This window comes from Trachurus trachurus, assembly GCF_905171665.1.
Source record: "Trachurus trachurus genome assembly, chromosome: 3".
Taxonomy (NCBI): domain Eukaryota; kingdom Metazoa; phylum Chordata; class Actinopteri; order Carangiformes; family Carangidae; genus Trachurus; species Trachurus trachurus.
This window is the reverse complement of record NC_139893.1, coordinates 15416012-15430239: the sequence shown is the minus strand read 5'-3', so window position 1 is coordinate 15430239 and position 14228 is coordinate 15416012. Positions and strand designations below refer to the sequence as shown.

The 14228-nt window shown below is 40.5% G+C and overlaps 1 protein-coding gene across 1 annotated transcript in view; it reads right to left on the bottom strand.

Moving 5' to 3' along the window:
* The window catches only part of smyd3 (SET and MYND domain containing 3), an 84238-nt gene that overhangs the window by 10800 nt on the left and 59210 nt on the right, over positions 1–14228 (bottom strand). Inside the window, exon 6 of the mRNA XM_083994809.1 lies at positions 2942–3009. Within this exon, the coding sequence (XP_083850935.1) occupies positions 2942–3009 (68 nt within the window). The remainder of the gene's footprint in view (positions 1–2941; positions 3010–14228) is intronic.

Sequence of the window (14228 nt, the reverse complement as noted above, 5' to 3'; positions counted from 1 at the left end):
GATGTGCATCTTTCAGGCTGTTAGCGTGCTTGTGTTAACACCTCCTGGACCTGGAAAGAGACGTTTACTGTCACTCTTCACATGGCTGGGAAAAAATACTGGAGAGGTTTGTCTGTTTTTATAAGCTGTTCTACTGATGGCGGGTCTCTCATTTATCATATTCATAGAGCAAAACAACGGGTGCAAGAGATAAAGCGTGTGTGTGTGTGCATGTGTGTGCATGTGTGTGTGTGTGTGTGTGTGTGTGTGTGTGTGTGTATTGTAAAAACCATCAGTAACCCCCTGGCTTTGTTCTACAGTGGAGAAGTTGCAGGCTGAATATCAACTAGAAATCAAGCCCTCCAAACAATGTTTTTATCTGATGGAGAGCAGCTCATTAGCATACTAATTAGATTAATTAACTAAACCGCATCTCACATTAACAATATCTGATCACACAAGTGAGACTAACTGTTGCCGTGAGAGTGCAGACAGTACGGGACTATTGTGTTTAAATTTAATTGACAGCTGCTCAGAGAAGAAGGTTCAGTACTTGTCTTTCTTAGTGTCGTTTGCATCTTTATTTCTCAGGGATCCTCTGACTGTCAATCATCACATCAATGTGAAAAAAACTCTTATTACTGTAATACTGTAGTAAAGTAGCAGCACTGACCCTAAATTTTACGTTAAAGAGACAGTTCAACATTTTGGCAAATTGGTCCATTGCCATAATCCCTATAGTTTTAGCAGTAGGTTCGTTACCTTCATTTGTCGGTGCAAGCTATTTTTAGAACGGCGGAGCAGAGCCGCAAACTGCTCAAAGCTACACTACGGAGGCTCACGGGATTTCTTGGTTTCCCTCATCAAACTCATCAAATACACAATCCAACAACTCCAAAGTTGTTGACCTGCACATTCACCACGCTATGAGATAATAACAGAATGTTACGAGACAGAGTTGTTTTAGAGGTAAATTCATGCAAAACTGCTAATGCGCGTTCCCGTCAGGGGCAGTTTTTCAGCAAGCAGTCTCTGCATTTATCTCTAAAACAACTCTGTCTCATAACGTTCTGTTATTATCTCATACGTGGTGAATGTGCAGGTCACAACTTGTCCACAAGAGCGTTTTGGAGTTGTTGGATTGTGTATTTGATGAGTTTGATGAGGGAAACTAAGAAATTCCTTTAGCCTCCGTAGCGTAGCTCTGAGCAGCTTACGGCTCTGCTCCGCCGTTCTAAACACAGCTTGTACCGACAATTAAAGGTAACGAACCTACTTCTATAGGGATTATGGCAATGGGCCAATTTGCCAAAATGTTGAACTATCCCTTTAAATGTTTTCATGACTCACAGTAGTTGATAATAAGAATAATATATGAATTCAACCATTCACATACCACACAGATATAGTCCATATAATTCTCAGGGACTTATCTTGTCTTTAAATGTTGATGGATTCACAGGCTTGAATGTTATTTCTCTAATTACAGAAAAGCATGAGGGTGTTTAAATGGGGCTGACCCACATGGTTGTTATTATTTCTGTCTCCTAATTAGAGCTCTTCTCAGCACAGCGTGGGCGTCTGAATATGTCTACCTTTGTCATGGTGAGAAATGCTCTTAAAGCGTCTCCAGTGGAGCCGAGAGGATAGTGAAACTATTCTACAAAAAACAGTCAGATGTTCTCGCAGCATAAAACTGTTGACTGGTGCACGACCCAGAAAACATCTCTCTGGTCTTTGTGTCACATTGTCAGCTAATCTCCTCTTCCTGTTTTCATTTGGATGTATTTGTGTGAGGATTTGGCTGCAGTCACACATGGGTTTAGGTGACACAGAGGTGAGATGAGGCACATGGTCGGGCTAGATTACAACAAGTGAGTACATTTGTGTGTTATCAATCCAGCTGTAAATCGCTTCACTTCTGATAAAGAGCTCAGAGGAAAAGGATTTTACATCATAGTTTCATTAGGGCCAATTAGCAGAGAATGAGAAGTAGAAGGAGACGAGCATGGAGGGGGATGAGCTTAGCAGAGCCAGGGAGTTAGAAAGTCAGCAAATAAGAAACAGAATTTTTGACATGTATAGTGAAGAGAGAAAAATGAACAGACTGATGGGGTGAACAGAGGTGTAGCCTCACCAGAATAATCCCCCTCTTTTCAGCAAACCCACGGTTGCTAGGCAACCTAAAATATGAATAGGCAGGGGACCATCCTGCAAACGGGCCCATCATTTATGGATGAGTTACGACACAATTCGCACTAACGCACTAACACAGACACACATGGTTTTGCTGGGCTTTGGTAAAGCCACTGTGACCATCTGACATCTCAGCACCAGCCAGATAAACTGGCTGGGATACTTGTAGTGTGTGTGTGTGTGTGTGTGTGTGTGTGTGTGTGTGTGTGTGTGTGTGTGTGTGTGTGTGTGTGTGTGTGTGTGTGTGTGCATGCGCGTAGCAACACTAGCAACTCTGCAACGACCGGCCAAATCCCACCCCATTCACCCCGGACTCCGTACCGGGATTACAGTGCATACCGCTTTGCTCTACGAGTGTGTGGTTCACTCCTGCATGCCAAGAGACAAGAGACACACATACACACACGCACAGTTGTAATATGCTGTCAACATTTATTTTTAAGTTTTCGCCTCAAAATAAAAATTCCCTTCTTCTTCTTTGTACTTGAAAGAACTGCCAGGAAAATAGAGAGTGTGTATGTGCGTGTGTGTGAGTGTGTGTGTGAGTGAGGGGGTGTGGGCTATGGGTGGGGTTGGTTGGGATGCGGTGATCTGGCAGGTAATGGAGCTACATTTACATTTTTGGCATTTTTGGAGAGACAGGGACACCATATAACAAAGATTATGAGCTAAATTGAAATTAATGATGTTTTTTTTTTCTAGATGTGTATGCTTTACACCTTGGCCTGTGTGTGTGTGTGTGTGTGTGTGTGTGTGTGTGTGTTACCTCGGATACAGCCCAACTCCAATCTCTTGCAGCTCTGCGTCACTGATGGTGAAACAATTACATGTCACCTAAAGGAGAGAAAGAGGAGACAAGAGAGAGAAAAAGGATTATTTGTTAAATTGCCTCAGGGAAGCAACAACAGGAACTTTCATCTCATGATCTGAAGAATTTTGCACATCTCCAGCACCTAACACGACGTGCTGAGATCTCTGATACTGTAGTATATGGTAAAGGAACTGCACTCTCTTTATCACCTGGAATGACACAAATTTTCAATGACCACGTACAATCATTATTAACTGAGTATGGAAAACATTCGTTCCAACAAGAGTCTCTAGAAGAAAGACAGTGGAAAGGTATAAATTAAAAGACAACATTCCTCAAAAACTACACAGAAGAGACGGATGGGTTTAGATGACACTTCACAAATAAATAAATAAATAAATACAGTCAGAAATTCCTTTGAGATAGAGATGGTGTGAAACCATATCACCTTAAACGAGATGAATGACAGGAGGGAGAAAGAGGGGAAACGGGTGAAGGACAGACCAGGACAGGAGATGACTCAGAGGAAGACCACAAATTCACAAATCACAGCAGTTTGTTTAGTTAAGATAGTTTAACTCTGTAAAAATCAATAAACTGAAGAAAAAAACATCTAAATCTAACATATGAGGCTGACCAAATAGCTCATATCAATAATCTGCATTTACGTATAAATCTGTGTTAAAATACTCAATATTCTTTACCTACTGTCTATTACAATAATGAACAAAGACAGATGTAAATGCTCCATTTAATGTACAAGTACCAAAATTAAATATGAATTCCTCTAAGAAAAAAACAAAGGCTGATTACTATGGAAGCTAATAGAGAAGTAAAAGACCAACACAGGTACAAAAATCAACTATTGAAATGTAATAATAAGCTATATCAAAGCTGAAAATGTTTTATTACCAGCTAATTATCATACTTTAAATTTAAGATAGAAACCAGCTAAACTCTGGAGCTAAGAAATTAAAGGGCATCTGATAAGATACATAGTTATCTACTTATATTTATGTAAATTTGTTTGCATGATGATTACAGAGACTTAAGGTCCTGAACCAATATGAGAGTGAGATGTGCAGCTATACCATTAAGGTTTAGAACTGGTATAGTCCATTTTAGGGCTGCCTGAAATCGCAGGACAAGATCCAGGCATATTTTAAGACCCTCCCAATCCCCCCATAATTTGTCACTTGTCTTGTGACTCCACCACTTTAGTCCAGACAAAAATCTCCACAAGTACTTGGAGGATTGCCAAAGCTTGTTTACCAGCACTAGTTCAGTAACTGACACATGAAAGCCACCAGTGTTTATTTTCGGGTGTTTCTTCTTTTCCAGCTTTCTCTTGTTTGTTATTGGATTTAATTATGAATAGGATATTATTAATTAAATACAGACATTACACAGTGCGCCAAGAATTGTGCCTCCTAAATCTACATCTAGAACTAAGACAATTTTAGTTTATCACATGTCTAAACATTGGATAAGATTTAACACTTCCACGAATAAACCTCCCACAATGCATCTGGGTGGTCTGCCTGATTTAGAAGACACATTTCAGAAATAAATTAATGGTGAAGCCAAAGCTTTCAGGAGAAGTGAGCGTGAGGTTGTCTTTCTCTGTTGAGCTGCTGCAAAGATGGTTTTTAATGATAAGGTGTCTGAAGAGAAGTTGTTTAATAAAATAGAGGCAGTGAGAGTTTATATAAAAAGTCGGGGAAATCAGCCATAAATACACAAAAACTTGACAGAATTTAACAAAGATGTGAAAGTTAAAAAAAAAGAAACACTAGAAAAATCTTTGATGTGTCAATTACTGAGCTCGTGCTGGTAAACAAGTGTTTTTCTGCGGTTGTGGTGTGTTTGTGTATGTTACAGTGGGTGCTGTTATTTCTCCGTCCCCCTGCAGAAAGTAGATAAATAAATGTAACTTCAGAGATATTAGTATTCAGGCTGTCAGAGAGGGAGGCAGACAGAGAAGTGCTCAGAGTGGGAGGGGAAGATTTACAGTGAGCCGCAGACAGATGTTCTCCATCCTGCTGATATTCACACCAGGACCAGACCCCATCAAACTGATTTGACTTGAATCTGCCCTCGTAATAAACACCATTAGAGTCTGTCCTCGTGGGATATGAGGGTTTTTACTTCATTTATTCACCGCAGAACTGAGGAGGAAACATGGTGACACAAAAACCCAGAATACACACACACACACACACACACACACACACACACACACACATAAATCTTTCTTTCTTCATCACATGCACACACACACGCACTTGATTGTTATTCAGTTGTTCCCACAGACATCCATCGTCTTTGCCATAAAGCTAATGTGCAGGAGGCAGATACATCATATAATATGGCAATGTGTTAAATACAAATAACAATATATCAAGTGTTCTCAAGTGGATTTTATGAAGTAGTCGTCACCTTTAGCAGAAACACATGGATGGTTATGAGTCTGGGCTCGAGGAATCGTTTTGTGAGGAAATTTGCAAAATGTAATTTCACATAAATTGTTATAAACATGTTACAGTTGTTTGTTGTTGTTTGTCTGTATCATGCAAAACAGAGAAGGGGAATCTCATATTTGAGAAGCTGGAAACAGGGAACGGGAGGCAGAATTTAAACAAACAGCTGTAGGATACTCAGGGTATAGATCTCTCTCTCTATCACACACACACACACCAACACACCAACACACATTTGCTCTCTCGCTCTCTCTCCTCCTATCTCTCTCTCGGGGGATGAGAATCAATCTGGCAGAACATCCACATCTGCAGAGCCGGCTGGTGGACGCCTTTTGCATCTCCAATACATAAACACGAACACATGCACCTGCCCCTGTGGGTCTCCCTGTCTCACAGAGACACTACACAGAAAACTACTGATGAATAAATTCCTAAACGCCTCGATTTGACTCCCGTCTTTGTCTCATCTTATTCCTCCTCGACCCCTCCAACCCCCATCTTCTTTTCTTTCTGCTTCTTTGTGAACTCAGAAGTGAATAACAAAGTTCTTCAACAGTAGAGATGAACCAATGTTGAACACTGAACTGCTGTAACAAACTATATACACATGATTGTGTTCTGTTACTTACAACAATTCGTCAACTATTTACATATTTTTTTATGTAAAGATGCTGTGAAAATTTGTTCTAGCTTCTAAAACATGAATATTTACAGGGTTTAGTTATTTGGGATAATACATTAATATTGATGAGTTTTAGACTTTTGGCCAAAACAAGCAATTTTGAACATGTCACATTGAGCTCTGGGATGTCAGTGGGCATTTTAAACTATTACTTGATGGAGAAAATGATTACCAGATTAATAAATAATGAAAATAATAATTTGCTGCAGAAGGTATAGTGAGGTTTTAAACGTTTTAATGGGAGGATGTCACTTTGTTCCTATAATCTTCCTGGCCTTTATCTATTCATTCTTTCAATCAAATGAATGCGTTTTTAATCAGCTTAATTTTTAATCAGCTGAACATCTATTCCACAGTAGATTCTCTCTGAGGCCTTTTCAGAGAAACGGCACATAACATAGGCTACCCACCACAGCTGGACAAACAACATCATCCCCCAGTAACCATGGCGATGGCCATTTCCTTCTCACGATGAGAGCCTCCTACAGTTAACCTGTTTATTTATAATCTCCTCATTAATAAATAGGGCGAGTGTGGGTTCAGATGAGGTTGACATGAGGAGGATCCAGCTCCAGGAGAAGGTGAGCGAGAGACGCTACGGTGTGTGGAGAGCTACTTTCTATCCATCTCCGGTGAATGAATTATATTCCACCAAATGAAATCAAAGGAGCTCGCGAGCAAATAATAAAGAAGAAATCCTTAACAGCAGGTTCTTAATGGAGATTAGAGGCCTGATACGTATGATTCAGTCTCTGCCTTTGTGGAAGATTTACACAATTACTGCATCCGTACAAAAGACACCAGAGAGTGTGCATCTTGTGGCAATGGCACAGAACATGTCAGCCCCTTCTTCCATTCATTTGTTTGCTCATTTATTTTTCTGCCTGTCACACCCAATATTTCTGATGATTTGATATGGATGAAATGTGTAGAAATTACAAATGTGGGATAGAAGAAAAGAAGCAAAGGCAGGCAAATGACTGAAGGGTGTGGTGAGCAGCCTGTGATGTGGAAAATGGAAAAATAAGATCAAAAACACCCCCTGTATCCAAAAATGTCATCTTCTGTAGGGGGGAAGAAAAAACACAAGAAACTGATGGAATTTGATGGTAAATTTTGGACTTGACACCACAGTGTCTGAAAACACCAGAGCTATATTTAGGCAAACAAACACCAAGCAGCTGAGATAGACAGAGATAAGTAAAGACTATACAATGTACTTCTTTAAAGGGATAGTTCAACATTTTGGCAAATTGGCCCATTGTCATAATCCCTATAGTTTTAGGAGTAGGTTCGATACCTTTAATTGTCGGTGCAAGCTATTTTTAGAACAGCAGAGCAGAGCCGCAAGCTGCTCAGAGCTACGCTACGGAGGCTAATGGGATTTCTTGATTTCCCTCATCAAACTCATCAAATACACAATCCAACAACTCCAAAACGCTCTTGTGGACAAGTTGTGACCTGCACATTCACCACGCTATGAGATAATAACAGAACGTCACGAGACAGAGTTGTTTTAGAGGCAAATTCATGCAAAACCGCTGATGCGGGTTCCAGTCGGGGGCAGTTTTTTGGCAAGCATGCAGTCTTGAGTAGTATTGATAAAACGATATTGTAATTAATCTGCTTATTCCATAAATTCAGCATCAAAGTCAAGTTTTTCTTTAAGTGATAACTGAGCTGGTGAGTTTCTGCAGACTTGACAATTTGTTGAAAACTGTCTCCTCTCTTGGTCTTTATCTCTGTCGCCTACATTGAAAACGTGACGATAAGAGACACCTTAGAAATGCAGCCTGCACTAGTTTGTACTTTCCAAATGAAGATGGATGTGATTACCGGTAGATCAAAACCACAACTTGCCCGTCAAGGTACAAGTCAGGAGTAGGAGAACACTGAGAGGCGGTAACGCTCGCGGTAAACTCAGCTGCAGGACTGCACTGTGTGAATGTCTGTGCTGACATTAAGTATTCATGGAGGGAAGGGCAGATCAAAATGATTTCAGTGACATTTTGGAAACATATATGGGTGGCACGTTTCTAAGAGGATGAATGGGGGGTTTGGGACGGTGGGGAGCGCGGAGGTCCTGTCATCTCATATCGCAGCCGTTGGATTGGTTTGCTTTGTCCTGTCATGTCAGTTCAAAAACCTTGCGACTGGATGGTTTATGTCTTTAATGTTGCTGGAATCGGTTCAATTACTGTCAATCAGGGGAAAACAACAAAGGCCATCAGACACCATCAAAGGCCGCATCTGTGTGTGTGTGAGTATGTGTGTTTGTGTGTGTGTGAGCGCACTATTAAGGCTTTGATAAAGTATTTATGACCTAATCATGGCTCTTTCATCTCTCAATAGACAGGCAGACAAACATATTCAGAATTACTGAGGAAATATGAAAAAAAAAACGAGGCTGAACATCACCTCCTCACTCGTACACTGTTGCATCAACACACTTTTCTGGATTTAATATTATAAATGTGACTCTCTGTCTCAAATATCACAGTAAATAGGTCGTAAAAGTACACATTCCTCCTCACAGTGGCAATAGGCATAGTATTTTCTTACATGAAGAATGCATCACGGGAGAGTAGCTTGTAGCGACAAACCCTCTGAGAATAATCAGTCTTTTCATTTTCCACGATCTCATCATGGTTGTTTGCACCATCGCATCTTTGGCCTCTGATCAGCCTAACAATTAGAAACTGCATATTTAGCACGTATAACACACTTCCACACAGAGCTTAGCGTGTGTCTTTACTTTTTTACCCAATTTAACATTAACTAACAAAAATATTTCTCTATATACTGTATATGCAGAGTCAGCTCATGTATCATCACCTAAACAGAACACCGGTGGCAATAACATTTTAAGGTTATTTTAAAATGTTTTTTTGTGTTGATTTTGACAACCCCTGTGGACAAAAGCAATAGCGTTTTGCCAGAATGAAGTCTGCATTTCCCATGAGCTCTAGCTGGTATTGTCGTAAAGACGCTTATCTGGTTCGCACGTGCCATCTCTGGTCCGAGTGCCGTAAATCGTTTGGACATGTCGACCTGACCACTGCCTCCCGAAGGTAGAGTAACACTAGTAAAGGGATACTTCACCAAAAATCGATAATTCACCAGTTTTCTACTCACCGTCATGCCAAGGAAGGGTTCGGAGAACTTTTGGAGTTATCAAAACGCTTTTGGAGTTCCAGGGGGGGTCCGGCTGGCAACAGATTTTCATATAATGGCGGCGGACAGAGTTCACTTTTGAATCGTCCAAAACACACTATGAAACATCCAAATATACCATACTGCTCGTCCGTACTGGCGCAAGTGTCCTGTGCATCTCGTGCAGCCACTGGGAGCTACTACTACAAAAAGGCTAAAAACAGAGATCAAATTAATTTTTTCTGAACAACTTTTTCATGTCGTGGCCTCAGGGCTCCGAAAGTTCTCCAAACCCTCCCTCCGCATGATGGTGAGTAAATTGGTGAATTATTGATTTTGGGTGAAGTACCCCTTTAAGAAATAGCTTGTCTTGCCACCGATGGCCTCATTTGCTGTTGTAGGTCATACAGAGACATCAGCAGAAACAAGAGACTTTTGCATATTCAGTTAAAAGTTCTTAATAGGGGGTTTAATTATGAGGTCATTTTAATGCACTTTGCAACAAGTTATCACTATTATTATTCAGACATGCTGCTGTGGCTGGATTGGTGTTGCCAAACTAGATTTTGTTGTATTGCTTCACCAGTGCAGTGATAATAAAGGTATTTTGAATCTTGAATAAGATCAACAGTCAGGGACCATTTAAGAAATGTCCATGCTACTAACCCCCATTGAAGTATAGCACATGTGCACATGCAGTAGACAGTATATACGTTAAAGAACTCTTAGAATATTCTCTGCATATACACCAACTCACATCAACTCACAAAATAAGGAGTTCATCTGTGATGTGAATCTAAATCTCCTAAAACGAGGTTTCACACTGAGCAGGAAGGCAGAGTTCACCTTCCCCACTGACTGAATGGGGGCTTAACAAGAGTCCCTGAGTGCAGTGCAGACTGGTTTGTCTGTAGGTGACAGAGGCTACGTCCTGATGGGATGACCCCTCAGGAGCAGGCGGCTAACTGCTCTGTGTGCACCAGCTGCTGCAGAGCGCCCTGTGTGAACGCTTTTTGATGTGCTTGGACACCACAGGCAGAAAGCTCCTGTCAAGAGCTACAGTTAAAATCCACAACATTATTTTGTGTCCCGAGGTCTGAAGGGGAGTTAAAGTATCATCTGAAGGACATGTCGAACTTAATCAGCATCCATCTCCCCTGCTGACCGGATAGCTGACAGTGCACTTAACTCTATTATTAACCCTGATCCCTTATGGTGCATTTGTGATACCACAGAACTGGTGAGCTTTGTTTTTTGTTTGATTGCAGTCACTACTTTGGTTGTTTATACAAAAAAAAAAAACAAGATCTGACAATGAACAGCAAGACATCAGGTATGAGTAGGGTCAGTGTATATCATCCCCATCTGACTCTCCTTTTATTTACTCTCCTGTAGACACTCACATATGCTCAAAATATTATCTAAAAGAAACTATCTTTGATGTTTTGGGGTGGATATGTAGTGAATTAATGTGACCAACTCATACATAACTGAAAGATGATGAAAAACCACAAGACTTCTAGTAAAATACAAAATGTTGCAGTGCCATTCTTGATGCTATAAAGATTACGTTATTGGTGATTAAAATAAGCACACATGCCCTCAATTCATTTACAAAGCATGTGTGCTTATGATCTAACACATGTGGCTCGTTGGTCTAGGGGTATGATTCTCGCTTAGGGTGCGAGAGGTCCCGGGTTCAAATCCCGGACGAGCCCATTGTTTGGAATACAAAGCCCTTAAATTAACATCTTGAGTATGTTGCAGCAGGTAGTTTCCGTGACCTGTGTCTCATGCTTCATACATTTCTGCAGGTATTATGAGTTTCTTCCAACTAATCATGAAGCTTTTCAGGCCTACTACTCGTGGATCATCATAGATGTTTAGATCCAAGAACTAGACAAGGCAGGATGTAGGTGGCTCGTTGGTCTAGGGGTATGATTCTCGCTTCGGGTGCGAGAGGTCCCGGGTTCAAATCCCGGACGAGCCCATTGTTTGGAATAATAGAGCATAGGCAACCGCATAATCAACTTAAACAGTCTCAATTCAGTGCAGAACCTCTCCATGCTTCCCCAGTGTTGACTCTCCAAGTCTGTGGATGCAGCAGCACACTGCTCTCAGGGTGGTGCTTTAACACTGGAGGGTTTTGAACACTTATTTCAGAGCAACAGTCTGGGAAGTTAAGACAGGAAATTTTCACTTACAGTACATCTGTCATGTCTTTTCCTAACATAAGGATCTAACATGCTCCAGAAGTACATGCTCATAGGCCTAACATTACATCCAGTAACTACTATTTCCTCAGACTTGTACTGAGCATTATGAGTCTCTTCTAACCACTCAATCAGGTCTGCATGTATTTTCTCCATGGACTTCACTTCACACAACTGCCCTTAAGAGCCTCCATCCACCCAAGCCCTGGCCTTATCCATCTTAGGATCTGGATCTGTTAAGGTGCTGCTCTTTAAATTAACCTGAAAACTCAGCAAATGCCAAACAGAGATTACCTCTGAAAACCTATAAGTCTTCAATCAAAGTAGGGAAATGGGGAGAGGAGAGGAAGAGGGGGGGGAGAGGCAATGGTGAAATGTGTTATGCAGAATTCTGTATATATTTTCTTATATTTCTTACTAGATGTAAAATAGTTCATGTTGTACTCAGATTTTAAACTCATTCCCTCCTTTAATTTTTTTGTAGCTGCTATTTTTGGTCCATTGCATCCCTTACACACATGCACACACACATAGACACAAGTCTGTCTGTTTAAACAAGCATAAAACTGCCCAACCACTGCAGAAATGGACAGTGTGAGAGACTGGGGATAAGAGAATGACATGAGGAGGAAAATGGAGGAGAGGAAGAGATAAGACGTAGGGAGACAGGTGGAAGGAGACAGTTAAGAAGCAGCAGGAAGGTCTGAGGGATGTAGAGGGAGGTGGGACAAGGCTAATGTCAGAGGAGTGAGGAAGAAAAGGCTCAATACAGAAAAGGGAGGAGGAAGGTGGAGCAGGAATGTGTTTAAACTTGTTAAGCAAAGTTGCTGAGCGTGAACAAGACCAGGTGGACTGAATTAGAAAGGTGCACTCTGGGAAAACATGGGTATAGAGTATTGAGTGGAGGACCACATAGATGTAGATGGAAAAGCTGCAGGAAAACATTTTTCAATAATGTGTTTTTACATCCTCAAGTGTGTCAATGTTTTGGGATAATTACTCCACCATATATATCACTGCAATGTGCTTTGTCTGGCTCGATTTATTTTCTATCACACAAACCTGTTGAAATATCAGATTTCCTCAACATGATTGTCAAAAGTAAAGTATCACAATATGTTTAGAAGGGGGAAAAATGCTGTCAATGAGATTAATCTTTAACTTTGTTAATTGTTTGTTTTGTATGTCTTGTGGCCGCACCATAAACATCCAAAAGAACAATGAAAGGAAAACCAGTTGAACAAGCTCAAAAGTCTAATTTAGATCTGCAATCATTTTATTATCAAATGTGTATTATTAACACAATATTAACAATATTAATGTCTTTACTAAATCCATTAAAACATGCACCACATGATCCAGAACAGTTTTTACCCCACAACCATGACCACGCTGAACAGTGAGGCAACTTATATCAATAACGTGTAATACTGTATCTGGTTAACAGACATTTTATTGTACTTTGGTATTGGTCCCGGAATAAACTGGTACTGACGTGTGTGTGATGTTTTGCTGTGTGGTCAGTGAATGAATGTTGATGTGTGAGTGACTTACATTGTTTATTCTACTTATTCTTTTTTTATTAGTCTGCATCTTGACTGTGCAGCTTAATTTCATTGCACATGCATGTACATGACAATAAAGTATCATAGTCAATATCAACATACGGTATCACAACACCACTAGTATTCGCATAAGAGCTAGAGTATGTCCAACACTGGACAGAGACACCATGGAAGAACTGCAGCTACACCATGGCATTATTTGTTTCTACAGCCATTAAATACACCAAAGACACATGCAAAATATATTAAAACAATATCCAGGTAAACTGCTGTGGCTGTATGGGGCTTGTTTATAGCACTGTTTAAAACTGAGTAATTCTATCATTGGTTGGTTCAGTTACGATTGTGGTCAAGCTCCAAGACAACCATCTGACACACACACACATACATAGAAATTCTGTTTACATACAGCTATAAACAACACCTTAAATTTCCAGCATACTCATGTGTGTACTTGAATCCTCGTAAACAAACACTATATGGTCCATACAGAGAACTCATATTCTCCCCCTCTCTCTTTCTAACTCTCTCACATACACTCTCTCTCTCTCACACACAATAGCCCCGGGCTGGAAGCAATCGAACACAAGATTGCCTCCTGCTCTCTAATGACTTATTTCCATGCTGATACCCAATCATCTCTACGAGAAATGAGAAAAGAAAGTCGACATGTGTTTTTGTCAAGTTGGCACATTTTCAGCTGATGAGCTACTAAGCTCCTGCACCCATGCACACACACACAGTACACTTCCCCCATATCCACTACATCCAGATCTCGAGCACATGTATAGTAGATGGAGGCAGATTTATGGAACATAATGTATATCACACACACATACACCTACGCACACATTAGGATGTATATTTCTAGTGGTGGTGCTACACTGTACATTACTGTGAGACGTAACAAATGTGAATGTAAATGTGTTAAAATCATATCAGTTTCCTAAGCAGTAACAGATAAATCTCCCCTGATGACTGCAGAATTAATCCCTGGGCCATTCTTTCCTTCGCTCTCTTATTGCCCGTCAAAAGGCATTTTGTAAACACGTTTCTCACTAAGCTGCTTTCTTCAATAAGGTTTGATTTTTGGGGTATCATTAGCAACATGAATTAAGCATTCCTGTGTGTTTTGGCAGCTCAGATCGA